This window comes from Calonectris borealis, chromosome 15 (assembly GCF_964195595.1).
Source record: "Calonectris borealis chromosome 15, bCalBor7.hap1.2, whole genome shotgun sequence".
In the NCBI taxonomy this organism is placed as follows: Eukaryota; Metazoa; Chordata; class Aves; order Procellariiformes; family Procellariidae; genus Calonectris; species Calonectris borealis.
The window spans coordinates 5,873,451-5,901,396 of record NC_134326.1 but is presented as its reverse complement, the minus strand read 5'-3'; the positions used below and the strand labels follow the sequence as shown (position 1 = coordinate 5,901,396).

General features: G+C 37.6%; 2 protein-coding genes across 7 annotated transcripts in view; both read left to right on the top strand.

Moving 5' to 3' along the window:
• Positions 1-178: 178 nt before the first annotated feature.
• Positions 179-22,480, top strand: SPDL1 (spindle apparatus coiled-coil protein 1). 6 transcript variants are annotated; one of them, XM_075164098.1, is made up of 14 exons: positions 219-306; positions 1,337-1,420; positions 2,252-2,299; positions 4,165-4,340; positions 5,700-5,876; positions 6,193-6,387; positions 6,630-6,779; positions 7,441-7,539; positions 8,416-8,526; positions 11,161-11,301; positions 12,875-12,984; positions 14,266-14,453; positions 15,409-15,754; positions 21,723-22,480. In XM_075164098.1, exons 4-14 carry the CDS (start codon positions 4,182-4,184, stop codon positions 21,871-21,873), a joined length of 1,827 nt encoding a protein of 608 aa, XP_075020199.1. In that variant the 5' UTR covers positions 219-306; positions 1,337-1,420; positions 2,252-2,299; positions 4,165-4,181; the 3' UTR covers positions 21,874-22,480. The 6 variants fall into 6 exon arrangements, with proteins under 6 accessions (XP_075020200.1, XP_075020198.1, XP_075020199.1 ...); XM_075164099.1 differs by lacking the exon at positions 1,337-1,420 and having other exon boundaries at positions 179-306; XM_075164095.1 differs by lacking the exon at positions 21,723-22,480 and having other exon boundaries at positions 15,409-16,098.
• A 4,686-nt stretch (positions 22,481-27,166) lies between these two features.
• The window catches only part of DOCK2 (dedicator of cytokinesis 2), a 207,038-nt gene continuing 206,258 nt past the window's right edge, over positions 27,167-27,946 (top strand). Inside the window, exon 1 of the mRNA XM_075164094.1 lies at positions 27,167-27,397. Coding sequence (XP_075020195.1) covers positions 27,358-27,397 — 40 coding nt within the window. The 5' untranslated portion in view covers positions 27,167-27,357. The remainder of the gene's footprint in view (positions 27,398-27,946) is intronic.

Here is a 27,946-nt window from a genome sequence, read left to right as displayed (position 1 = left end):
TCTTTAACGCGTGCGAGAGGAGCGGGGCGGCGGTGCCTGCCCGCACGCCCTCCCCGGACGCTTCTTCTCACACAGCCCCTCGCGCCCGGGTGGGACAGCCCGCCTCCGCGCGCGGGCGCATGCGCTGTTCTAGTCCGCGGGCTGGCCGCAACGCGCACGCGCGCGCCGCTGTGGCCCTGAGAGGAACCGGCGCCGGCGGGGGGAGGAAGGCGGGCGGCGGCTCTCGCGAGATTTAGGGCGGCGTGGCGGAGGCGAGTTTGAACTGCGGGAGCGGCGGCGGTGGTGCGGGGCGGCCGCGGGGCCGAGGTAGCGCGGGGCGGGGCGGGGCGGCGGTGCCGTGAGGGACGGAGGAGTGAGCTGCCCGGGGCTCCCTTCTCTGTGGGGCTGTTGCCGTCTCTTTGCTGCTCCTGCTCTGCAGCAGGGTGCTCTCACGGTGGGGCTGTGGCCGAGGGGCTCGGGAAGGGTGGAGGAGAGCTCCTGTCTCCCTCCCCTCCTTCCGTGCCGCTGTGTCCGGGACTCTGGGGCCTTCAGGTCCTTCCCCTCGCCGGGGCCGCGCTGCCAGTGCCTTCCCCTGTTGCCTCCGGTGGGAAGGGCTGTTCTCTCCTGCGGCCCCCGGCGATGCTCGGTCAAGTGAAGGGGGGGCAGGCTCTGCCGCTCCGCCCCCCTGCCCGTTAGCGTTGTAGCGCGGGCAGGGGCCGTTTTCCTGCCGAAAGCAAACCCGGCTGGAAGTCACGGCCTGTGTCCGTGCGCGCCGTGTCAGCCAGGCTCTCGTTTGGAACCTTGTGCTGGGGCGAGTCGTTTGCCCGTCTTGGTTTGAGGTGGGTCGGGAAGGTGTGCAAGCAGTAAGCGGAGAAAACCGTGGAGTGACCGGCCTGAACTGCAAAAGGGTCACGTCCTGGGTTAAAGAACAGATGTAACGTTGCACTGCACTGTTTAAGCAAAGTGCTAACAGAGCCAGTTCCTGGTTTGCTGAGTACTTTGTAGTGACTGAAAGATCAGACTGTAGTCTGATTTTTTTTTTTTTTTTCTTTTCTTACCCACCCAAGAATGCGTTCAGCTTGAATGTGCAACTTGGTAGGTGAAGAAATGGACTTGTTTAAGCAACTGAAGTGAATTGTAAGGGGAATACCTGGCTTAAGGGAGAGAAACTATCTTGCTAATTATGTCAGTGATTAGGAAACTGTGTAGGTACTTCTGAGTAGATCAGACATAGATGGCTGTTGCATGCGACCCTTGGGAATAGCAGTTTAACTAGAAGAACAGTTATAGAGTGGGAGGAGAAAGTTGCGTGCCAGGAGAGTGCCTTTTTATCTCCTACCCTATTATTTTTATCAAGGAGTACTTAAATGGTTGAATAATCAAGGTCTGGAGCCCTCAGTACAGAATCCATCATAAAATGTTTGAAGATAATTAGCCAAAAGTGAGTAACTCTTTTGTAACTCTCGGTAGAATAAATGGAGACTGATTTCTATTATTTCACCTCCTACCTGCTCACCTTGCTACCTATTCAATTTATCTTAAAAAATTATTTTCATGGTAATTTACTTAACCTCATGTATAATATTAAATTGCAGGCAATTACTTCCCTATATAAAAATACAGGTTTGTGAACAAAGCTACCTGGACTTGTCTGATTAACTTCATCCAAAATTGGCAATGGAAAGTTGAGGATGTCTGTGCTCTGAAAGCCATACTTGCTGTTTTCCCTAATAGTTGGCAAGGAATGTGTGAATAGGAAAACTATTTCTCTTTTCCTCCATACTTCAACTGTAAAATTAAAGAAAAGCCTAAGATCTTTTTCAACATTATCCCGTAAATGATTTATTAAGAGCTGAAAGATCTTGTATGTGAAGCTGGAGGAGAGCATGCAAAAGAGACTGAAGAAGTAGGAAGGAGCAAGACAAAATCCCCAAACAACCCTTAAAAATTACGTGTGCTAGAAGAGGGTGACCTGGGTGTAGCCTGTTTACTTGCCCCACGGCCAATTGCAGAGCATCTATCCTTCGGCAACATTGCCTGATCTGGCTGTTTCTAAACTATCTGACAGCTGCCTCGACTGAGATTTGAATAAGATTTGCATTTCTATGGGGTTTTAGTTTGTGATCTGCATTTGCATGAGACGGCCACAGGCGTTAAGCCTTTTCAGAAGAGGACTGCTATGAAGGACTGTGCTATAATGGCAGTTTATACTCATCCGGACTAGACAACTGTTGCTTTCCCCCCCCCCCCCGCCCTCTTTTCCCTTTTAAAGGTGGAGTATGAGAATAAGGTCAAGAAAGACTTAAATGGACTTCTGAAGGTGAGTTAAAAATGTTACTGAAATTTAATTTAGTAAGCTAGGAGCAATCAAATTGCTGTGTTGCATCTATACCGTTGTTTGATCAGAAAATAAGGCTATTTTTAAAATTCTGTTTATGAAGTGGATAAAGATTAATTCATCCCCTTTATTAATGCAAACGCATGCCAGGAGTGGTTGCCTATATGCTTGTATTGCTACATCTTACTTAAACATTTCATTATTAAATTGTACACAGTATACGTGTCCTTGCACTAGTAATAATATTGTTGATTCTTAGTTATAGGTATGCAAAATTTCTGTCTTTCACTGGCTTATTTTAGCATAAGTGTGCAAAACTAGTATTTCAAGCATTGCAATGGTTAGATGTGAAAAACTGAAGTTTCAAAGCCTGGCTGGATAAAGTCTCTTTGTATGTGTTAAAATTGAATAACAACAAGTGATGGAAAATGTGAAAAACAGAGTTTGATAACTTCTATCATGTATCTCTGAAAGGAATTAGCACAGTTTTGGCATGATGTACTTTTGCATGTTAAAGTTATTTTTCTTCTTTTATAGGAAGCTCCTATAACTTCTAGTGGAGTTACCCATGTTGAATAAAAGTTAGGAAAAAAAAAAGTGAAGGCATTACATTACAATAATGAACTCTTTAAAATAAGAGCTCCTGTGTTGAGCTGTGAAATTTGCTCTTGATTAAGACCAGCATCTTGCTAACATTCATAAGGATAATACATGTGCCAGTAAGAAATGGCAATAACTAAATTGTTTATGTAAAAAGAAAATGCACAGAATAAGATCTTCAATGAAGAATTACTTTAATCTTGAAATTATATAAAAATTATGAACCCTGGCTTTGAAAAATCAACTGCAGATTTTTTTTTCTATTATTTGTGTATCATTTTTACTGCATACTTTCTGAGAGAACTCTTGGCTTATGTTGTTCAGAAGCCTGAGTTGCTTAGCAATTTCTGTCTTAATAGGATTTTTTTACAGTGTGCTGATTTAGTAGATTTGGGAGCAAGCAGTCATACAAGCTTACGGTCTTAGTTTGACTTGATTTTTATTTTTTAAAATATTTTGTTTGTTTGGATTTATTTTTACTAACTTTTTGCAAAATTCACCTTTACTTGTGTCTTCTGTTATGATGCGAAGATAGAAATGGATGACTTTTCCGACACATGTGACAAAGATATGGTTATTGACAAATAGGTTACCTGCAGTGACTTAAGTTTAAAGTGGAAAACAGTCATGAAAGACTCTGTTAAGCACTTAAATTAAAAAAAAATCCTTGTGTTAAAATTCCATATATTTTGACAGGTTTTCTATTTTTGACTCTTTCCCTTAACTACCTTTATCTGTTTCTATATCCCACGTAATGTTACTAGGAGTAAACTATCCTGCTGATACAGCTGCCTACATGAATCTTAAGTGTTATTTGTGTACGCAAGTAATGCTATAGTTAGCGTGGCTTTATTTATAATACCACAGAAAATATTGTCAGCCATATGCATAGAAGTTTTTTTACAAGGTTGTTTCCTAGCCTTCTCTTGCATATGGCAAGATAGCTATATACTAGATTAACTCTGGTTCTAGTGTGCTAGGAAACCAGGCTGGGTACACAGGAGTTGTTTTGCTGCATGCTATTACTTAAGACATAGTCAGGAATAAGATGTTAACCAAATTTATGGAGAAGTAGCTACTATTTTACTGTTCACAGGACTGTGTGTTCGTGAGCTATCTTTTGTATTAATGCAAAAATATATCCTTGTATGCTGATTAAGAAAGGAAATCCAATAACTTCTTTCAGATTAACTGTTGTAACTTACTGCAATACATTTTTTAATAATTTTGTGCTTGCAATGTTGAAGTAACAACAGGAAGAAAAATGGAGACGGAGACCATTTTAAGTCTTAGACACCAGCTCAAAGAAGCAGAGAATGAGCGAAGAAAGGCAGCACAATATGGCTTGCATTTATTGGAGTCCCAAAGTGAAGTTCAAAATCAGTTGGATCAAGCACGCCGTGAATTGACTGAGAAAACTGAGGTGATGTTTGAAGCTTTGAGTAAAAAAAGCAGTCAAGAACTTTGTTTTAACTATTTTCTGAATGTCACAGGTGTTCTAAATGCTTTTTAGAGTCTAGATTAATTTAATAAACCTTTTTAGTTTAAGTATTTGTATAGAGGGCTTTTTATCTCTGCTCTAAGATACTGAGCATAATTTTATCTAACTGGGACAGGGTTTGATAGCTAATTATGCCTCAAGTGTTCAGTACCATGTAGGATTAATTGCCTTTAATGTAAAATAAATATTACGTGCTAAAGTAAACTTGTTTTAGAGCATGTGTTTTGGGTACCTTTAGCAATTCATTCCTGTTATGCTCTCCCTGCAAGCTTTGTACCACTTAAAGCTGTAAAAAGAATGCTAGCAGCAAGACAGTAAAATTGGTTTCTTGTGTAATGAAGTTTTCGAATTTTCTAAATACCAAGGGATTCTGAATTTATTAGTACATTTCTTTACAGCTCAGAAAAGAGAGTAGTGTAGTGTTGAAATATAGAGGTATTATTTAGTCAACCAGTTTTCTTAGTAATTGTGCAAGAAAATATGCCAATCAGGAAAATCTCTTCCACTTTTCATAAACACTTTAATTTTGACATTTGTTTGTTTTCAGTTAGTCCATGCTTCAGATATACCATTTCTTTCCATTTAGTCTGTTTCTGGCTGTGCATCCATCCCTTATCTTGTGATAGAGCTAAAATGTTTTTGGTTTGGTTTGTTTTTTACCAGCTGGAGAGTTGCAGCACCCTAATTCATTCTGAATGAACCCTAATAACTTGTTTTGATCAGTTTGTCGTTAGTCAGCTTCGTGCAAGAGAGGCAGCTGGAAAGCACAAGTGATAAGGAAGGCAGGGCAGGATCATCCTTTTCTGCAGACAACCTGAGGTGGTAGCTGAGGTGTTGTGAAGCTGCACCCATAGGTTGTAATCCCATGTTACAGGCTGGAGCAAAGTTATGAGCTAAGCTTGTGTGAACCAGATCAATTAGTAACTTAGATTCCAAGGGCAGAGGGAAGGAATTGTGTGCTTTCATACAGTAGAATAACATCTTGTGTGGGAACCGTGGTTATCCAACAGATTCTTTTGAATCTGTGGCTCTCTTTGGAATCTGAGAGCCAAAGCAATTACTGCAAACACAAGTGTAAGTTTTAACAGTTGGCGCAAAAGTCTTTCAGAAAAATCTGTGTACACTTCTGTAAAAGTCTGTGTAGACATATGCTAGATTTTTGCCTTTCTTGGGTCTGGTCAGCAGCACACTCCCAAACCTTTTCCATGCACTGTCTTTATCTTTGAGTTCAAGCATTTATGAATATTACATCTAGATTTATTAGTATGTTATTTCTTTCAGAAATTTGAACAAGAGAAATACTCTCTTCAGAGGGAAATTGAACTCAAGAATCGAATGTTGGAAAGCTTGAGTTTTGAATGTGATTCCCTTAAGCAACAGCAAAACATGCAACTGGATAAACAGAAAGATCAGCTTGCCAGAGTCTATGGACAAGAAATCAGTGACCTTAAAAACAAGGTTTGACAACTAATGTACAGCTAAAATGTTGCTAATAGCATTTTAAAGAATATATCTTTAACTCACAATTGCACACTTACTACCAAAGCAAATCTAATGAATAGTTTTAATATGTAGGAGCTTGTTTGGTTGGTTTTTAGCAAACGTCTGCATAGTTACATTGTGAATTACATTAAATTTCAAAGCTTATTTCTGAAAGTTTACTCTTAAGTTGTATTTCTAAAACATTTTCTGTAAGTAGAACAGAGTCAAAATTATTGTGCTTTTCAAGCATTTATTATAAAATGGTACTACTTAGTTGTCAATTGTCTTTAAGTTGGAGAACCTGAAAGCAGAACTAGATGAAACCCGACTCTCAGAGAAACAATTAAGACACAAAGTGGATCATCAGAAGGAAATAATTGCTGCCAAATCAGAAGAACTACATATGATGTCTGAACGTGTACATGAGACCATGTCTTCAGAAATGCTCAATCTTCAGATAGAACTCACTGAACTAGAAAGTGTGAAGGTATATGACTAGTACTTAATTATTAGGAATGTAAGCTATTTGGAGATAAAATTCCGTGCTTTTGCTCATTTCATTTTTAGATGCTTTGTGTATATTGCTACCTTATGATTGGCTTACTATTAAGAAAATATGCACAGAAAAAATTAACTACTAACAAGCCTGTTTTGTTCACGTGGGCCTGCTTTTCTTCAAATTGTTTTATAAACCTTTTATTTCACACTTTTGTTGTTGTTGTTGTTTAGGCCAATGTTGAAGAAAAGCTGAATGAACTGCAGTACAGTAAAGAACAATTAGAACTCATAAACAGTAACTTACGTAATCAGCTGGAGCGTCTACAGGGAGAAAAAGAGGAGAGGGAGAAAGAAGTTGTTTCTTACTGTAATGCGTTAGAGGTATTCTCTTAATTTTATTGAACAGTGGTAGATAATCCCTGAATTCCACAAGTTATGGTGCTAGCTTTTCAGTGAAATCAGAGGAGTTTTGAGAGAGGAGTTCTGAGGAGGGGAGGGAGAAAGAGAAGGCAGAAGAAAAAAAGATACTGGCTAGTCATGTTTGCTGTTGGCTGTTGCTAAAGACTCTCTATATGTGCCTTCTTTTGTGGAGGGCTGTGTATGGAGATCCTTTGCATTGCAGTATTCTGCCTCCTAACAGGACCTTCTCACAGGTCACTGATATAATTCTCTTCTTTATTTCAAGTTCCTACTGAATGCCTTGGAAAAATTTCTACTGGGGAGTAGAGGATTTGTGACTAAATAGCACAGCAAGGCTAGTAGTCTCAATACCATTAATCCGATTGATAAACATCAAGGTTTTCCTTTAAAGGTTTTAGTTATGCTCTTGTCCTGAAGAGCAAGTGTAATATTAAGCCTTTTAGCGAAACAAAATTGATTGTCTCTTACTGACTAGAACTGTATGCACAGTTAACTACTGCAGTACAAGATAATCTGTGCTAAAGGCATGGGAAATGAAAAAGAGGTAAAATTATCTGATTAAATTCATATATGCAGTATATCAGATGCTTAAATGACTAATATCCTCTTTGCTTTAATCTAGAAAGCTCGTGAAGCTAATCAAGAGCTTCAGGTTCAGCTGGATCATGCAGTGCAGCAATCTTTGGACCCTACAAGTAAAGGCAATTCTCTCTTTGCTGAGGTACAATTATGCCACAGATACCTGAGAATATACGGAGGAGAGAAGAAATACTTCATAAGTTTTATTTCTTATATTGCATTGAAACTATTAGAGTATCTGTACCTGATCTGGCCAGCATGAATCTCTATTCCTCAAATACTACTTCAGTGTTGAACTGTGTAGGACCTGTGGAAAAATTTTTATGCACGCTCTAAAGTTGGGGAGTTAGTAAACTTAATGGAATCCCTTAAAGTTACCTGGCTATCGAGATAGAAGGTGGGACTGAGGGTTCATGACAGGTCTGTCTTCAGCTCTTAGCTCTAAGTAGTTTTGTTCAGCTGGTAAGCCTTCTGTAATGCAGAAGATAGTATGTGAAATACTAAAAGACGCTGTTAAATGCTGTCTTTTAAAAACATGCTGAAAATGGCTGGATGTTTGAGCATTTGAGAGGGTTTTTGAATTAGTTTCTGAATAAGAGTTCAGCTGCTGTTAAATGCATAGGAAGTTATTTTGTTTTCTGACAGCACCCGGAGAATGGGTTGAATTGGTACACAGTTGTGTGTTTTTTTTTTTTTTTTTTAAAAAAAAAACCTATTTGTACTGATACCAATGGACAAAACTATTCTACAGCAACACTGAAGCATATGAAATGTTACTTTATTTTGATATCAAAAGAACAAAAGAAAAATCTGTTGAACTTTACTGATTGGGCTTCAGCTGCTACAGTACTGTCTACTCACTTTTATCTTATCACGTGTTTTCAAGTCCTGTTGCTGGAAAAGCAGTATTTGCAGAACCAACATCAATTGCTAGGCAACATCTCCGTGTAAAACTTGTCATCCAAGTGACACAAGTGTTATAATTTTCATAGTAATAACTGTTAACAATGTTCTGTAGGTGGAGGACCGTAGGGCAGAAATGGAACGACAGCTGATCAGTGTGAAAATAAAATATCAGTCACTACAAAAACAGCATGCATTCACTAGAGAACAATTGCAAAGAATGAAGGTATGACCATTACTGTAATACTCCAGGGTTTCCTTGGGGTCTGATAAAGCAATGCTTTAGTACACAGGCTAGGGGATTTGATTATCTTTAAAATATGATACAGTAGTCTGGGGGGAGGGAAATGGGAGAAAAAACAAGTGAGATGTCATTGTGCTATTTGATTTTTATGGTACATCAGCATTTTTCTATTGCTACTAGTGTTACTACTTGATCCTAGAACTCCAAGTTATGCTGAGGGCACTATGTTTGCTTACTTTGGCAGTAGTTGTTAAATGGATAAAAGTAAAACACAACTCCTGTCAGTCAAACTAGCATTCAGTTTGTCTTTACAATTGCTTTTTCTTTTCTTATCTAATTATTGTACTACATGAATCATTTATTTGAGTATTAACTGTGATTGTCCGGAACGAATGTAAAGAGAAGGGCAGGTTGTACTCTGTCCTCTGATCATACTTTGTTTGTTTTTTTTTCCCTCTGGGTTGCTTTCTTGTTTTTATGTTTGTCCATATTTTTCTTGCTTCTCCCTATCTTTAGTGCAAGAATAAGTCAAAACTTTTTTCATAACTATTTCATTTAGACTACATTCCCATCAGATGGGAGCCTGTTGGTTAATACTATTGAGAACTAGTTAGCGGAAGCCAATTTACAAGATAACGTAAAGGGGGTGCTGCAAAACTGCCAACTGTTTTCATGTTGGTCTTCTGATTTTCCAACACAAGAGTAGATCCTTTCATTTTGATCAAATACTTGATCATGCAGTTTGAGGAGAGTGCTTAAACTTCAAGAGTGATGATAATGAGTAACACTGAAGAGATAGGCTTGTGTTACCCAGCTTTTGTGGAGAAGTAGGTTGGAAGTAATTGAAACAACATTCTTAAAAGGCAAGAAAAGAAGCAAAGGACTTCTCTTTTACTAAAACCTGACCTTGAGGGCTAAAGATTTGAGTGAGTAAAATGATTTAATAGGATCGGTTTCTTCAGAAATTTTTTCCTTGAATGGGAGGGTAAGTCAGTCACACTGATTGAATGGTATAAGAAATATTCCAAATACTGAAGATTTTCACCAAGAACTGAGGCAAATTGCTATGCCCTTTCTACTACTTAATGTTTTTATTTGGAATTTCAATTTGTACTCATGTGTCCCCATAAATTTTCTTCTAATATCAATACTGGAGATAGGTAGTTTGTTAGGACAGCTGTTTTGCTTAAGCTGCCATCTTAGATCTCTGATAGGGTCCTCTCTGCTTTGTGTTGCGTTGTGATACTGTGTGTTAAAGCTCAATCTATAATTAACTGATCTCTTCATTCAGCAGCTGATTCCAACAGTATAGTTAACCGTTGCTGTAGCTGTAGTTGTCAGTGTGGTATTTACTGATGACTTCTGAAGATCTGACTTCTGAACAGAACGTAAGCAGTACTCCTGTGAAAGTTTTACCACGTCTGGTGTATTTTCCACAGCCCACAGTATCCCTTCCAGTTTCTTAATGTTTCTGTTCTTTCTTTGTATGTAGATTAACTGCAGTTTGCAATTCTGACAGTTAGCAAGTGGGCTTTTAAGTGAAAGTGGAAAAGATTAGGTGTCTGCGTGCTTGGGAAATGTAAGGATAGTTTTAGTCAGCCAGTGGGGGTTAAATTTTGCCTCCCTTATGCCCTGTAGAAGTTATGAGGAGGAGATGATTGAATCTTTCTTTAGCTCTAGTTTGTGTACAGAATCATCAATATCCTTTACTTGACATAGGAGATTCTGTAGGGTAAATGCTCTTCTCTCACTTTCTCTGTTAATCTGTAGTCTAATTTGTTTCAGTTGATCCTTTCCCTGTGATTTCTTTAAGTGTCCTACAGTGTTACCTTATCCATACTGGCTAGACTGGTAAAAATGCTACAGTTATCACTGACACACTGTTAAATCTTTCCATTATTGCTTTTCACATTGTTTCTCCAGTTGTTTGAATGTCTGATGTATCACTTCTAACTGAATGTGTTAAGGCCCTCATACTATGATATCATTAACAGCATCAGAACAATCTGCTATAAATGCAAGACTTTTCTTTGATAAACTTCTCCTTTTGTAATGACAAAGGGTGTTCCTTTGCTTGAAAGGATGCATTCCACTGAAGAAGTAGAAGAAGTGGAAATTCTTGGATTAATATTACAGAAGGCAAACTTAGTGTTATCTACACCTCAGAATCAGAACTGCAAAAAAAAAAAAGGGTTTTCAAACTCGTTGGTGAACTAAGGTGTTTTTCCCAAGTGAGAAGTTCTCAACAGATTAATTTTTAGCTCTGATAAACAAGCCTCATCTGTAGTTTGGTTCTAGCTGACTTGGGTTTACGGTTTGAATGTGAAATGTTGTGTGTGCCCTTGACAGTATATTTATAGGTTCCTTAGTCAATACAGAGAAAGACTACTCAGGACTACTCTGTTCAGTAAGTTTTCAGCTGTCCTAAAGATTTTTAGTGTCAGCCTATGATGATAATTGCGAAGACTACCGGGTTTAAGCATCCAGTGTGCTTCTATATTCAGGATTAGAATTACAAGGCTTGAGTACCCTAACTGTTCTGGGTAAGAGGCTGAGATTTTCAGTCACTTAACCCCGTATTTGTTGTAAGGATTTTTTTTTTCCCCTTTTTTCCAGCTGCAAATGGCTACACTGCTACAGATAAAAGGCTCTCAGGCAGAATTTGAGCAGCTGGAACGCTTACAGTCAATGTTAGAACAAAAGAATGGTGAGATAGAAGATCTTCTTATGAAAGTGAGGCAGCTAGAAAAATTTAAGGTATGTGGTCTGTAATTAAGTGGAAAAGTCGTAATCAGAAGCTAAAACATGACAATAAGAAGAATTATGAAAACTATCTGAAGTCCATGTTCAGGTTTGAAAAGGGATCTAAAGGCTACTCATACCTTTATTTGACCAAAGTTCTATTTTACAGCTGGAGAACATATGCTTCTGAAGTTCAGAGAAGCAGAAAATTCTATACCACTCAACCCCCTATTTGGAGAAACAATCCTTTCTAGGTTCCTGTGTGTAGGACCTCCATATTTTACATAGTTACCTGTAGTGTTTAAATTCAGCTTGGTCAAAGTTCACTGAGCTATGACATCAGATTTTTTTTTTTCTCTTGGAAGACATAACCATTTCACATTTTTATTGTGTGTACTTAGGCTTTATCGCTTTTTAGTCTTTTGGCTATATTGGATTTCTTGGATATTTATTTCCTTAATGTGTCTTAAATTTGCATTTGAAGCATGCTTTTTTCTAGAAAAACTGAATTGCTTAATCACTCTTGTAAAGTAATTTCTTCAGTCCTCTTATGCAACTTGATAGCATCTTGTCAATATTTTGGAAGGTGAAAAATACATGAGAACACCACCTGTATGCACTACTGTAATGTTACTGATGTTTGTGTGTATACAGAGTGAAAAACTGTAGCCTTTCTTACTTTCTTACATACTTATGTACTCGATTGGCCTTTCTTATCACAGCTTTGGAATGTAAACTTAGGTGTATTAGCTTACGCATTAGGATTATGCTTTCCAGGATAGTGTTTTCTATTCTGCATTTAACCAAAGTGGCATAAAGCTAGGCTTAACCCATTTTAGTAAGCAATTGAGACAGCTTGATTGCTTTACAAGTTTTGTCATATATAAGCTTGATCAGTATTTATTTTTGTCTCTGTGCCATAAATAGGTAGTGTCAGGAAATTTAAATGATTGATTCAAATAATCATCAAAAGTACCTGTAGTCAGTGACTGACAGAAACTTATGAAATCTATGGGACAGTGTTAAATCTGAGTACTGCTTGTTCAGAAAAAAAACCACAAAAGCAAAAACTCCAGAATGTCACATGTTACTAATGTATTTTATAGGAAGTTTATTGTATTTATGGCATCTTTACTATGAACCAACTTTCTCATTTAAAAGATGTAATTGATTTTTGAGATTTTGGCTATCGATTAACAGGCTTGTATTCCTTACCTTTGGGGTCCAGCTGCTGAAGCCTAGAAGTAAAGGCTGAAACAAATTCCCTGTGGGTTAACTAAATTTCCTGTATTTTCAAGTGAAAAGGAAGATAACCGTTCTGCAATGCTATTTGAAAACCTTCTGCAGTTGAGAACTTGCTTTTTTTATTTCTCTTTCTTTCAGTGAATGAGAGAACTGTCAGTTTCAGTGCTGTTTGACATTTGTAACAAATGAGGAAGTACTCTGAGCAATTGAGCTCTCTTGTATGTTTAAATGCCCCTATGATGAGGCTTCTTTGTAGAAATGCATGGAAAAAGTCACCTATAGACTAAGCTAACGTGCTTCTGAAAGGTCACTATTTGACAGCCTGACATTTTTTCTTTATCAGACTTTATATGAAAATATGGAAGAATCCAGAGCTAGTAGTAGCTCAAAAGGAGGAGAGTCTGAAGATGGTTACTATGCAGATTTACTGCAAATGAAACTCGACAACTCAAAGTAAGTAGTTAATGGTCTGAGGCCTAGAAGTTAGTTGTATTCTGGTTATCTTCTAGCTACTTGTTTTTATTCTCCCTTTTTTTGTTACTGTTTGTCTGTATGTAGTCCACTGACTGTATGTGCAAATACGCTTGTCGTCTCATTTTCCAATGCTGTGGAACCATCCTATGTTCATTATAGGACTGAGAGTTGTTTTGTTTGTCATTTTACTTATTGTTGCAAAAGATAGCAGCAGAACTATTTTGTATTATTGTTGCTTTCTTCTAGAAATGTTGTTAATACTCCTAGATACAAGATAGTTGACAGATTAAAAAAGAAAAAAAAAATTAACCTGTAAGGTTAATTAAACTGTATGAAGCTTCTTAAAGTCTGTAGGCTATATATATTTATTTATCTTCTAAAAAGAGCCAGATAATAGCACTTGAAATGTTTTATTGGACTATTTACTTGAGGTGTGTTCTCTGGCTAGTGAATTCAATATGTATTAATTAGAAAGTCCATGGTGCTTGGCCTCAGGACTGTTTTTAAGCCCTCAGATGAAAGTCTTGCACTTCTGGCAGGAGGCAATGGTCTGCTGTGGGAATTCCTGACAAGTCTGTCACCTCACTTGTTGCTATTATGAGAAACTGGCCTGACCCGAGTACCTTAGGATTGCTGAGGAATGGTGACTCAGTGCTTATGCTGTAGAAGTTAATGGCCTCTGAAACAGAGGCAAGGATATGCACTGAGTATAAACAATTATTTTTGTGTTAGTCACTTGGAGTAACACCTTTGTGTAAAGCTTGTATTGTCAGTTATAGAAGTAGTTAGATTAATTTATACACATGCTAAAAAAAACCCTGATGAAATAATGAATTTGTAGGCTAGGGAAAGTTTCTCAAACCAGTTACATATGCATGTGTGCATTGTTCAGCATACAGCTTTGTCTTTAACAAGCATTATATCTCTGGTAACTAAACTCACTACTCTATGTAAAGTTCAAATTGTACCAAAAGAGGTCTCTTTCATTTCCTACTAGTGTATAAATATGAATTTTATGTGAAGTCGCTGAATGCTTAGTTGACTTTGTATCTGCTGCTTTACTTAAAAAAAAAACCAAAACCAAAACAAAACCCCAAAAAACAACCAAAACAAAAAAAAAAAAACAAAAAAACCCAAAAAACCCAACAAAAACAACCAAACAAAAACAACCAACAAAAAATCACATCAACCAAAAACCTCCAAACGAACAAAAAACAACAACCAAGTTTGAGTGACTGTATAATTTTCCTCCCATCCTAGCAAGGAAACCGAAACCTTGAAAAATGAACTATCCTTGCAGAGGATGAAAGCTCTGTATGAGAGCCAAAGAGTTCTGGAAGTTGAAAGGAAACTCTTCACAAATGAGAGGCATTTGCAAGCTTGTCAGAGTGAGAATATGAACTTGCGAGTTATGCTGGATGAGCTAAAAATGAAATACGAACCTGAAGGTAAATACTACTTTTCCACATGGAAAAGAATAAATACCTGGTCTTCTCAACCTTCACAAGTTGAACGACATTAAACAGGAAGACATTGGGTTAGTTTCAGGTATAAACTAATGTTTAAATGGCTGCCTTTTTGATAATAACCTGGTCCAAAAACTGCTGAACTGAAATAGTAAAGCCCTACCTTGCTCAAGGACCTTACTTCATTATGTATACGAACATTAATTTCAGAAGACTAAAGAGTACAAATTATAGTGTTCAGAGGCTTTAAAGTACAGTTGGATAACCATAGTGAAGTAGGCGGGAACAAATTCTCAGGAGGTGCTTTTCATAATAATAGCAGTATCTCTCTGTTGATGAGAAGTATCAGCTTTCTGAATGTAGGCAGCCGATACGAGCTTTTTAATAAATGCAAAGCATTTAGAGGGAAAACTGATTAGTAGCTCAAGTTAATATGGATTAAGTTTTGACAACAGAGGCCCACCTGAAAAACAGCTGATACCTGGGTATGTGCAGAAACAAGGGAGTTGTAGTCTGTAGAGGAAGATGAATGGGGAACCAGATGGGTGGATTGGTTTTGGTACTTGTCCATACCCAAAGGATTTAATTTTAAAATCTTGGTTGTGGAAGCTTACCTCAGCAGCTTCCAAAATGGAAATAAAATAATAGAGCATATTCACGTAGTTCAGAGTATCTAATTAAAAGCCTTGGTAAAAAGGGAGAGTGGATGGGGAGAAAGAAATTTTTTTTTATAAGCTAACTTCTATTGGGATGCTTACTTGTTGATAACAGATTATGTGAAAGGACGTTCTTTAAGGGTTGTAGATTGTCTATTAATAATTATTCCAATGTCTTTAGTCATGTGAAATGTTCTTTATTAGTTTTATTATGAAGATGTTGGTGGACGAGTTAACTCCAGCTTCACTTGTGTACAAAAAGTATATTCCTTTTTTCTTAGAATTACTTAAAGGCACTAAAATTAAAAAGAAGAGGGAGAAGATTCCAGTCGACAGTACTTGTGAATACTTGGACAGCAAAAATACCTCAGTAAAAGAAGCTGCTCTCACTCAATTGCCAAGTAAGGAAGAAACAAAGACGACTTCCAGGAGCTTGGAGCAAAGTGATGGTTCTCTGAAAAAACACGCTCTCGAAGCACCACCGATAAATACAGCTCTTCAAGCAATGCAAAAAGTAGTTGAACCTGAAAGAGAAAGAAAGAGAGTTAAAACTAAAGATGAGAATCATGATGCCTTTACTTCGTATAGCAGAAGTGGAAGTAATTCCTTGACTTCAGCTGCCCCCAGGTCAGTGTCAGCTTCTGTCTATGGTCAAGGCAATCAGCACAGACCTGCATCTCTTTTCTTTCGCTGCATGAACTATGCTATCCACTTCTTTATCTGTTTCCTCAGTGTTGCATGCAGTGTAATTCCTCAGCTCCGGCTGCCTACGTTGAACCTCTCAAAACTTTTTAGAAAGACTAAAATTATGACTAATGAAAAAGACTCTTGAAACTGTAACAATCTTTGAAATAACTTTCCCATTACTTGAAAATGTTTAAGGTGTGCAGATAGCATGACAATTCACTCAGTTTGCTCTAACTTCAGAAATAGGACTGTTTTCTTGGTCCCTTCAAAGCTGTCACACACACTGTGTTACATATCAAAGTAGCAAAGGCAATAGGTATCATGCTTCAGTTTCATATCTAATTTCAGCCCTCATCAACTTCCAGGTTTAGCTAAAAGCCTAAAAATTATTTAAATGAAGTAATTCTTAACCTGAATTGGGTTAACAGAACTTGCATTGTACAAGACCATAGACAAATAATTATGCGATTTGTGTTGTCAGACAACTGACTTCCATAATCTGGATGCATGATAACTAGAAACATAACTGCTACACTAAGATCAACTTTTTCCCCTGAACTGAGAATTTAAGTTACTTTTTGATAAATGGTAAAGTAACTTAGTACAGTAATTAGCTCCAACTTTTTTATCTTAGTAAAAGGAATGCTGACTTTTTTTTTCCCGCTGATGCTTTTGTATTCTCTTAATATTCATAATCTTAGTAAACACGTTGGAGTCTTTGGGGGGAGAAAAAACATCTGGGATAGTCTAGATGTTTTGAGCTTACAACTTGCTAATGTCTGCTACTACAAATAGTTTATTGAATCTAGAATGACAGCAGCTTCAAAGATGGAGGAAGGCCTAACACATGGAAATCTGTATAGTATATCAAAAATTAATGGCATTCGGAAGTAAATAGATTGATATTTTGACTCTCAGATCAATTATTTAAGGTTGCATTGGATGCAATTAACAGATTTAAAGTAACCAAAGGGTACAACCGTCTGAAATAGTCTGGAAAGAATATGGCAGAAATAGCAGTTTAAGTAGCTATGTCAAAATATGCAGGGACTGTTGCTGAGGAGGAAAGATCCAGGGAGGTCAAACATGGGTGGTGAAAGTTGAGAGGAAAGATTGGTTAATTTAGTGATGGTATTGTGTTTTGACTGTGTTCTGTACACATGAAGGAACAGATAGCATGTAACCTGGGTGTGCAAAGTTTAACTTATTTCCTCATATTTCTTTTGGAAAGGAAGATACAGTGTCTGCCAACAGGAAGTTGTTGGAAACAGTTTATGTGAACTGAAGGGGTAAACCTACCAGGGAGGGGGTGAGGTGGGGAAATTATTTTGTGGAGTTGACATTTGAAAACAGTGGAAGAGGAAGATGAAGTCACAGTTCAGAGGGAGGGTTCTAATTTTGTACCCATTGATTGCTGTTGGTTCAAATAAGGAATAAAACATAAATCAGTAGATTTTAAAAAATAAAAAGCGCCAACACAACAAGAACAAACACCACAAAACTCTATATAAGCTTTAAAGTTGTTTTCAGTGGTGGTATAAGCCTGTAAAAGGCAAATCCAAGCAGAAGGTTCTGTTCATGTTTCCGATTGTGCTAATGAACTACTAAATCCCCAATTAATGATGTTGTTAGGATAACACTGAGGATTTACTCAACCCTGACCTGTTATGATTTATTATGAAATAGGAAGTCATGATAAAATCACGAGTATTTGAGAGGTTGGGTTTCTAAACACTAAGAGTCTCTGGGCTGGTCTGTGATGGATGTGGCCAAACCCTACGTAGGAATACAGCAAAAGCACAAAAAATACTGGCAACTTTAGCAGGAATGTGGACCCAAAAATGGAGAGTTTGGGGGAGGAAAAAATAATTGGCATGCGCATGGTTTCACCTTGTGTTAAGTAAATGTGATGCTCTGGCTGAAAAGGCTATTGTGGTCATTGGGGCTTATTTTCGTAACTGGCGTAGTTTTTGTGCAATAATTACTCTAGCTCTGTCATTATTAGACCATGAAATGTGGCAAAGAGCCATAGTAACTGTGAAAGGATTGCAAACTTTCTTTTCCAGAAAACGGTGTTTGAAAAGCTTTGTCATCTTGCCTTAGGAGGTGATGAAGAAGTGGTCAGAAGTGATCTGTATGTACTTGTATGCGTGACAAATTCCCCTGTTCGAAGAGTCTTCCTTGCTAACATGATTTAGCAAGGTAGAGCTTAGATAACTTAGAACTAATAGCATATGTACATATCTGCAGTGCATGTGTATATACTTAAAAAAAGCTTAAAACAAGTAAACATTGGAATACTTTATTAGATGATGGTACTGATTAGGTTATGGTATGTGAGTATTGAGAACATAGTAGTTGAGACTAAAGATTTAAATATTTAAGTGATTATTTTCAATTGTTAATTGCTATTGTAATTCAGGCAATGCAAAGATTATAGGTAGTGATATCTTCTATTAGGCCAACTGGTCTGTAAAAAGAGAGACTTCTGTATTGAAATGCTTTTCTTCACTTCTGAAACTGATATAGCAAATTCCAGTCCTTGCTGCTCAACTTAGTTTGCGTTTAGATTTGAGGTTGTTTGCTTTAGTTTGATCTAAAGAAGGGCTTGTGGGCCTAAAAGCTTATTTGCTCTTTTAAATTATTTAGTTGGATTACATATACCAAATCTACCTCATTTGGAATTTGTTCAAACAGGAACAAGAAATGCCTATAGCCATTTAGCTCAGCAGGAGATCTGGATAACTAATGTTCTCTTTGGGGTTTTAGGCATGGCATTTGTCCTCAGGGAGTAAAGCTCCATTTGATCAGTCTAGCTGATCTTCCTTAAGTGGGTAGAACCCTCATGACATCTCGTTTCTGGAGTCTACAAAGTCAAAGCTTGGTAGAATCATGTCAAGGATTCACAAGCATTTTTTAAGTGGAAGTGTTTAACTGTCTTCTTTCTGATCCATCCATTTCCTTGCATGAACACTTCATTGAAATATGACAATGCTATAAGGGCTAGTCGGAGTGATGTGGTATGAGGGCTGTGGTGGCTTAACTTTGGCTTGCTGCCAGATGCCCACCCAGCTGCTCTCACTCCCTTCTCTTCAACAGGATGGGGGAGAAAATAAGATGGAAAGAGCTTGTGTGTTGAGATAAAGACAGGGATCAATTAGTCACCAGCAAAACAGACTTGATTTGGAAGTTATTCATTGCCAATTAAAAATAGTGGGACAGCAAGAAATAGAGACAACCACCTTCCCGCTACACCCCAACCCTTCTTCCCAGGCTCAACTTCACTCCTTCATTCCCAGCTTCTACCTCCTCCTCACTGAGTGGTGCAGGGAGGATGGGGAATGGGGGTTGCAGTTAATTCATAACACTTGGTCTCTGCTGCTCTTTGGTAGAAAAGAATTAAAAAAGGGACTGGCTGATTTTTGAACTCCATGAGACTTAATTTCATAACACGATGCTCAGCTGTTAACTTTGGAATCTGTTAACTGAACTTACTCATTTTGTCCCTTTTCTTGTTTTATGTAGCAGCCTGTAGATATGATCTATTACACACTAGTAAAACATGTATTTTTCAAAAAAATTTAATTCAGTATAGTAATGAAAGTATGGTTTAACAGCTTGTAGGATGTAGAATAATCAGTCCTGAAGCATTTGCAGGCCAACTATAAGATATTAAGAATAAAAGAGGAAAAATTTATTTGCTTGGATTGTCTGTTCATTGTCACATTAAAACTCAATTATTTAAATCTTCAGGTATTTCTGAGTACCTCGCTGCCATAAACTAAGGTTTTCACAAGTGAAGCAAATTATGGCAATCTGCTGCTGATGCAGATAAAAGTTGTAACTAACTTAAAAGTGTAGCTTATTAACATGAAATGGCTTATTCATTTCATCTTCATAAGTCAGTGTTAGTACTCTGATAAATTACTTAAGGTATTTATTAACATAGTTCTAGTCTGAGGAAGTTAGCTTACTTTATGCTGACTTGCATAAACATTTTGGTGTGCATTCGAAGCATAAAAAGATGGTTTTAGTTTTTTTTTCCCCCCTCTTGAAATAACGAGTTCTAATAGATGTTTACTTTTATGAAACAATGTGATGTTTCTGATGTGAAGTTGATTTCCAGACTTTTTACACTATACACTAACAGAATTGCCTAATACTATAGAAGGGGAGTATTTTCTATAAATCCAATTGTGCTGCTTTGGAACATATTTTAAATCAATTCAGTTTTTATTTGGCCTTTTGGTTTGAGTTCTTGCTTTGTTCTGTATTTTTATAAGGAACCTTTGTTGGAAATTTTGGCTACTAGAGTAAAGTTTTTGGTGGCCTTGGACAGAGGTTGTTTTAAGGCGGAAGAGTGGAGGGACAAATGAAGAGAATCTACCATAGGAACAGATGCATAGACACGAGCTATCCATCCCTAATTACAGCTGCTAGAGAAGCATAGACTCAACTGCAGACTGAACACTAACCAGAAGATGATTACAAAGAATACACTTTTTCTCCTTCCCTGAATAATTGGTTCTTGTTGTAACCACATAATTATTTGGCTGCTTGTAAGTGGCAGCACACCTAAAATGGAGGGCAGCTGGGGGAAAGCTGACTATGGACAAAAAGTGGTTAGCCATCAGAATTACGCGTGTGGACTTACTACAAAGCAAATGGTGGAGCAAACACTGCTGACCTAGGGGAGATGCACAGGAAGGCATATTTCTCTTCATTCTACTGAGACAGTGCTTATAGGAAATAATATGCAGATTGTTTGCGATGGATAAGAAAAGTTTATTTGATATATTTGTCTGTAAAGATAGACTGGGGAGTGGGGGGGAAATCTATAGCTAAATTTCCCCAAACTTTTTTGTTTCCTTTCATAGTCCTCATTGTCAGCTGTATCTCTCTATATTGCAAATAAATCTCTAACAACTGGGTAGCAGCTATTCTTGTTTGAAAAAACATCATTGAAAGCAGCTGTAGATTGTTGTGGGTTGCTCACTGGAGGCTCTTGAGACCACTAGAAGTCCACAAGGTCACTAGAGAATTGCTTTAACAGATGTGGTGATGAATCAGCATAGAATTTGTGTTGGTATGTAAAGCGATGTTTAATTTGGAACTTCATTTTCCATAATTTGTTTTGCTGTGGAAATAATCGTCTGTAATAGTCAATTGGTTGTGGGTGATTTGGTTGAGTAAATACCACTATTTATCAATTTGTTCTAATGACACATTTGTATGTTTATTAAGTAATTCTTAAATAATCAAAACATCTGATTGTGCTCAGATGTCTAAATCTTGTTTTTAACTTACCTGTTTGACAGCAGTGTGGCAGTTGTGTTCCCGTTTACATTCATAGAATTAAAACATGTCAGTGGACAAATTATGTAATTTAGAGACTGAAAATAATTTTTTTTCCAAAAACTTATTTTCAGATATTCAGGCATTAAGTTAAAGGCAGTAGTAGTGCAGAACTAGGTTGGAAACTAGTATCTTGCTTTAAGTGTAGTCCTTTTTTTGGTGGTGGTAAAGCAAAATGCTTGACTTCATGTTTGTATTATATTGCTGGAACTTTTCACTTGGAGTTGTGCTTTTGTGGACTTACCTCTTTTATGTGCATGGCACAGTCACTGTTTTTTTAAAGGCTGATCCCAACCAGTTAACACATTCAGTAACCTTTTTTACCAAACATTTCAGCAGATAAGGTGCGTGGGAGAAGGCTATACTTTAAGTGACGAAATGATACAAAAATGCTTTGGTTTAGTCTCATCTTATTCTTAAACACTGCTTGCTCTGTCTTTGCATATGGATGGTCTTGTATGCCGGTTGGCTTGTTGATTTTGCTTAAAACTCTTAATTTAGCCCTGTTTTTTATTAACTAAATATGTATTTAGAATGGTTGCTTTGCCTATAGGTTAACAGCTGAATCCAGATTTGAAACTATGGAAAAAGAAGATAAGAAAGAAAATAAAATCACGACTGAGAAGAAAACACAAAAGAAAAAATATACAACATTGTATGTATCTTCTAAGGCAACTTCTGAAACACAATGTGCTCAGCAATAAAACTTACATTTCTGGAAGGAACCTGAACCATTTGGAGTCCTGCTTCAGCAGGAAATACTGAGTAAACTTACATCATTCATAAATGTACAGGTTCCTAACTTAGATATAGATCTGCTTTGTTCTATGAAGAGCGTGATAGCATTAATGAGAGTTGCACTTCTGATATCTTAACTTCCCAGAGGGCACCTGTGAAGTTCGTTGGCAATGTGACCTGAAGTATTGCCTTGTCTTGAATCTTGGCTAAGTCTCTAAACACGTGTTAATTGTTATTTGTTTGAAGCACAGTGCTATTCTGGAAGATAACTACTTGCTACAGAAGTTTTATTATACAATAAGGCAGGGGTCAACCCTGAGCAAGACAGACTAGACAATGTTGATGAAGAACTCAACTAAGTCATGTGCTCCTGAATTTCTTCCAAGTCCTGGATTCAGATTTCTTAATATTTTTCTCCCTAATGTGTAATTCTTCCATTTTCAGACTGACTGGATTGCAAAGGTGCATATGAGTCATTTTATGCATTTTGTGGGATAGTATTCTTTTGAAACTCTAAACTCTTGTATTTGTACTAATAATTAAAATAAACTTTTCCTTCTATTCCTTTCTAAACTGTAGTCTATATTGCATTTCTCTAAACAGAGACAAAACATTTCTCTAAAGCTGTCAGTTTTTTTGATGGAGATGAGGTGTTTTGTAGAAAGGATTCTGTTTTTTAAAAAAACAGTACCACTCAATAAAAGGTAAGAAATTGTAATGCACACGCTGCACGTTGTCAAGTTTTTAGGAGACAAATCTTAACTTTCTGTAACTTTCTGATGACACTTCATACAGAATAAGTCTGAGGAGAACATTTAAGCTAGTTCCATTGATTCCCCCCCCCCCCCCCCCCCCATTTATATGGAAGTTTAATATTGCTTCATTTAACTCATTGTACTATGATTTAAGCTCCCTCTAGTGAATGGGTTAGCCACTTTCTAAGTAAAGGACTTAGTAGTTAAGATGAAAGCTCTTTAAGACTTTTCCTTTTAAATCCATTATGAAAAAAATATCTTCGGGAAGAATCTTGCAACCCAGTGGGTTTTAGATTTGACAGCTTGATCTGCTGTACGTTAACTTCCATCGGTACTTCGGAATCTAAGACTCCTAACATGCCTCTGTATTTAAACGTATGCCAACTTCAAGCTCATGTCAGATGCTGCTAGTCAGCACCAAGAGATAGTAAAAGTAAACATGCTATATAAAGAATTTTTTTATTTGTTGTGTTCTAGCTTTGGTCAAATCACTGTTTCTGTAACTTTCCCACCACCAGAACACTTCTAGATAATGTACAAATATACCTGACAAATATAGTGTCTTCAGTTAAGTCATCTTTTGAAGAAACATAATGGTTTTTATTAGAGGTTTGTGGGGTTGGGGAAGACAATCTCTTGCGTAAAATTTTGTAGGTAGCTTTTGGAGAAATTGCTAACTCTATGTGCCTGTATGAATCTGTTGAAGGTACTTGTCCAAGACAACCGTTTGGATATGCGTGTTTACAGTTGTGCCAGTTCAGAAGTGGTGCCTAGAATTTTGTTAACTATGACTGCACGTGGGTGGCTCTAGCTCATCAGTCCCTCATCTCAACAAATATTGAACTGTAACATTTTGAGTGACAACAGAAGTGACTAAAGATGTGGTGAAGTAAACTTAAATGAACAGATGTGGCTTGTCACTTTCCAATGCAGTTTGAACTTGTTATCAGTTCATTTCTACACAGTTAAATTTAGGCACAGCCTGGTGGCTGTTATTGCTATTGTTGAACAAAACAATCATAAATCCATGTCTCATAGAACCTAATTGTATCACTTAATTAATCTAAGAAATCTACTATCTATCCAAATCCTTCTGTCTCTTATTAATGAAGTCTACATAAACTGAGACTATCTTATTTCTTGTTAACTTTTAAGATATTCCATGATGTTACAGGAAGTTAACATATATCCATGAAATAGTTCTTGACTTTGACTGCACAAGTGAATTTAAATACTACTACATGAAAGAAATCATGCTTTTCATGCTACAAAATGTTAGAAGAAAATCTTTTTTTAATGCAAATGGTGCAAAGTTAGCTTTGTTTACTGTCACTATACACTGAGATGCAAATAGCATAAAACAACTGAAGTACATAATTGTTTTAATGAGAGGAAGACCTTCAGTAACTTGACTTTGGATGCATGTACTTCAAATGGGATTACTGAACTGTAGATTGTCTACTAAGACAGTTAATTATTTATATTGAGCTACTTGGCGTATGAAATTTCTAAATGTTTTTTTTTAATTGAAATAACTTGTTAATTAATGCTACAAACAAAACTAGGATATCACTTCAACAAATGAATAAAACTGATTAGGGTCATCTACCCCCAAAAACTACTGCTTTACCCGTACTGCTGTAGTTAGAGCATGTAGTCTTTATGATCTTAAATAATAAATGCATGCTTACAAATCTGCAGAATTACAACTAGCAGGTGGGGGAAGATGTCTGGAATTGAGACTTTTGTTGTGCCATAACATACTTAAGGTATTGTCCTTTAAGTGCATGAAAATACTTTGCATATTTTCTTTTTTCCTTCTGTTTCGTTGCATCAGTTGCTTTCCTGCAACTGTGCTCACAGGTTTTGGCATATAGTAGACTTTAGAGCCAGTGAAATGCAACTGTTGTATTCTGCTTAAGTTCTTCTGTATAATGGAAGTTAGCATAGCTAAAAATTGATAATTAGATAGTCAGTATTTTACAGCATCTTGTTTTCTGGAATTGATAGCAGTACTAAAGGAAGCAAGAATTCTCTCCCTTCTTCCTCTGCCTGCTCCCCAAGCCCCCCAAAAGGTAAGTTCTACCCATGAATTCGCTAGGCAGAAAGATTGTTATCTTTTGGGGAAGCAAGGAATTTTCTACTTGCCTGTAAAGACCTTCTGCCTGGAAAAAGACTTAAGGAAAAGATGGTAAGGTACATGAGGGTGACAAATGATTCTGTCCACTATTTTCTGTGGAATAGTAATGTGGAGTGGTGATTACACAAATAAACCAACAAATACTTGGAATAAAAATCTCCACTGACAAAGGGCGTAACTATTATCTGCCTTAATTCTCTAGGCCCTTGTTGGGGTTTGTCCTCTGCTGTAGGAACATAGGATTTTAGAGTTACCATGCATGCTTTACTCTCTGGATGCGTTTTCCTCTTAAAGCTGAAAAACAATTTTGTTGCTCAATCCATTTGTTAGAAATTACAGCTAGGACTTTTTCAGACAGAGTCAGATGAAGAGGTTGTCTTAGCTAACTTATGGGAAAGTGGTAGTAGGTGCTAGTAGTTAATGAGTTGCAAAAGCATCATCATGAAAGTGTGACAGGAGGAAGCAACAGCAGACGCGTGCAATGCTGAGAGCTGGGTGTGGGGGAAGGGGATGGCAGGTGGAAGCAGCAGTGACTTCAGAGGCTTGGGCTCTCAAGTCAGAGCATTTGTGGTGAGTTGGGATGGCAAGAAGGGGGGCGTGAGCTCCGAGGCGGGGACAGAGCCATGTTCAAATGTGCGGTGGTATTTAGATGTCTTGTATTCTTTGCAGAATTAGATCTCTGAAAGAGAAGAGATTCAGGGCATCAGAAAAGTATTGCAAATTGGATCCCAGTTTGGAGGTGAAATTTCTGTCTATAATTTTTTTGGATCGTTTCTTTTCAAAATAGAGTAGTATTGTATTAATTAGGTTTATTAGACCTACATGATGAAGCATGTTTTTAAATGAATGCTCGAGAGGAACAGTTTTCCTCAGGACTTCTGTATTACAGGGAAACATAATGAGGAGGAGCAATGTAGAACAAGAAAATAAACGTAAGTCATGACCTCTAGGCCAAATAGTATATGGGAGGGGGTGATTTGCTGCAGCAGGGATTCAGTGGAGTAAGGAAGAGAGTTACTGCTGATTAGGAAGTTATTACTCAAAATACGTAGTAAACTAAAAGATGAAATGGTTCAGCCTCAAAATCTTTTTTTGATAGATAAACAATATAAATTGGATGTTCCATGGAAAAGAAAGATTTAGGACTCTCAGATGAAGCTGGTTGTCTGTAGATGGAGATAATCTGAGTTGCTCAGAATTTAGCTCACTTATATATAATAAACATAACATGAATTTCAATTATTATTTTAGGGGGGGAAATAGCAAAAAAAACCCTAGCTAAATCTTTTTGCTAAGCTAGTATGTAGACGTGGTTAAGATTAGGGTGATTCAAGCAAATCTGTGGTAAACTTTAAGGTGGTTTTCCTCCAGAAACAGGTATCAGAATTCCATGTGCAGTGAGACAGACTGGCAGTCCGTGCTTCTCATGATTGCCGGCTAAAATCAAGAACTGGCACGTTGTGTTATGAAAAACATCCTGACGGAAGTGGCACAGCACTGTTAAACAGTTTTCATAAACAATGATTGCTAAGTTGCAATGTAATATCCAGAGGACAGGATTGTCATATGACTTTGTAGCAGGAGATACAGAAACAGCAAATCTCTTAAAGCATTTTCTGTTTGTTTGGGTTTTTTTTAAATTCCAAACTATAAGTCAAGAACATGAATGAAGGTGACATACTTGTCTTCAATTCAGTATGTTGTCCTTAATCCGAATTACAAACAACTTGGCTTGATCTCTGCTCATCCAAAATGTCCTTATGTAAGTTAGCTCACACAGCAGCCTGTGTGAAAGTAAAGGCTGTATATATACAATAAATGACTTTTTGGAGTTTTGTCTTAACAATAAGTCTTTAAGAAAGTTCTGCTTTGTTTAGAGAATAAAGAGGAACTCTCCTACTTTTTCCTCCAAAGGTAAAATGACAGAAATAAAAAGGAATGGGTGCGGTTTGAAATGTTGTGGCTTTGTCTTCATTTCTCTTATGAGGGGTAGTCTATTATGAAAAACAAATCTCCATTCCAGGACAGGTTAGAAGAAAGTAGTTTTTAAGATGTAGTGTCTTGTGAAGTCAAATATTTAAAATCTGGTTTTGCTGTCACTTAAGAAATAAGGCCCCCTTGATGTTTCAGAACTGAGCTAACCAATGTTTAGAGATTGTTACTTTAGCTGGGCTTTGCACCCAGTAGCCTTCCAGCTTAGACCTTAAATTTAGGGGTGGTGCACGAGAGGACTGGGGTGGTTTTTTTCTCCTTTTTGCCTGCTTCTGTGTTACAGCCAGTATCATGCAAGAGAAACACCCAGTTTGGGATTCCCCTCCCCCATGACACTGGGTACAATATCTTGAGTTGAGAAAAGAGGAAGGAAGCTCAGAGCAGCAGCAAATCTCGCAGAACCCTCGCAGCTGCCTCAGCCTGCCTGCAAGTCCTCACTGACGGCAGCTGGGAAACGGATCTTGCTTCCAGTGCCTGTGTTCGTTACCCATCTTCACATCTGCGTCCTGTAAGTTTTGGTTTCCTTGGTGGTGGACGTCCTTCGGAGCCTCACGGATTCATGTATGATGGCGAGATGGCACAAGACAGACAAGAGTGGCGTGGGTATGTAACTTCATAAACTGCCATTTGAGTTCTGTCTTCACAACTTCTGAACAGGATGTGGGCAGGTGTTTTCTCTCGTGTGATGCGTTAACACCCTCCACTTTACCATGGTGGCTTAATTGAAATGATCAATTTTGTACGAAGTTTGAATCTTTCAAACAGAATGACAACAAATACATGAGTGTCTGCTTGGGAGATGTAACCCTTCCACCTCACCACACACACGCACTCCTCTCAGATCTTGAACTCTCACAGTAATGCAGCTTTTCCTACCTTTTAGAAAGTATTTTAGAAGAGATTGAATAAGTAGTATGTTGTATAAGTAGTAGCTAGAAGTTATGGGGAACAAATGTAGGGGAAGGGGAATCCTATAGTTGCTTCTGAGAGACTGTCGCTTGACAGTGTTACAGAAAAAACTGTGTATGAGTTGGCAAGTAATACTTCTTGAAGGAAAGTCATCTTCCACATAATTTTTTCTTAAAATGTTAACTTGCGTAAAGGACTGAATTGCTGTTTAAAAAAAGGCCTTAAAATTAGGAATCAAAGCTG

Excerpts from the sequence above, each read along its gene's own strand:
- SPDL1 (XM_075164097.1), top strand. The coding sequence starts at position 4,182 with ATGGAGACGGAGACCATTTTAAGTCTTAGACACCAGCTCAAAGAAGCA. Across the intron at positions 6,388-6,629 it reads CTGAACTAGAAAGTGTGAAG|GCCAATGTTGAAGAAAAGCT; the intron begins GTATATGACTAG and ends GTTGTTGTTTAG. Across the intron at positions 12,985-14,265 it reads ATGAAACTCGACAACTCAAA|CAAGGAAACCGAAACCTTGA; the intron begins GTAAGTAGTTAA and ends CTCCCATCCTAG.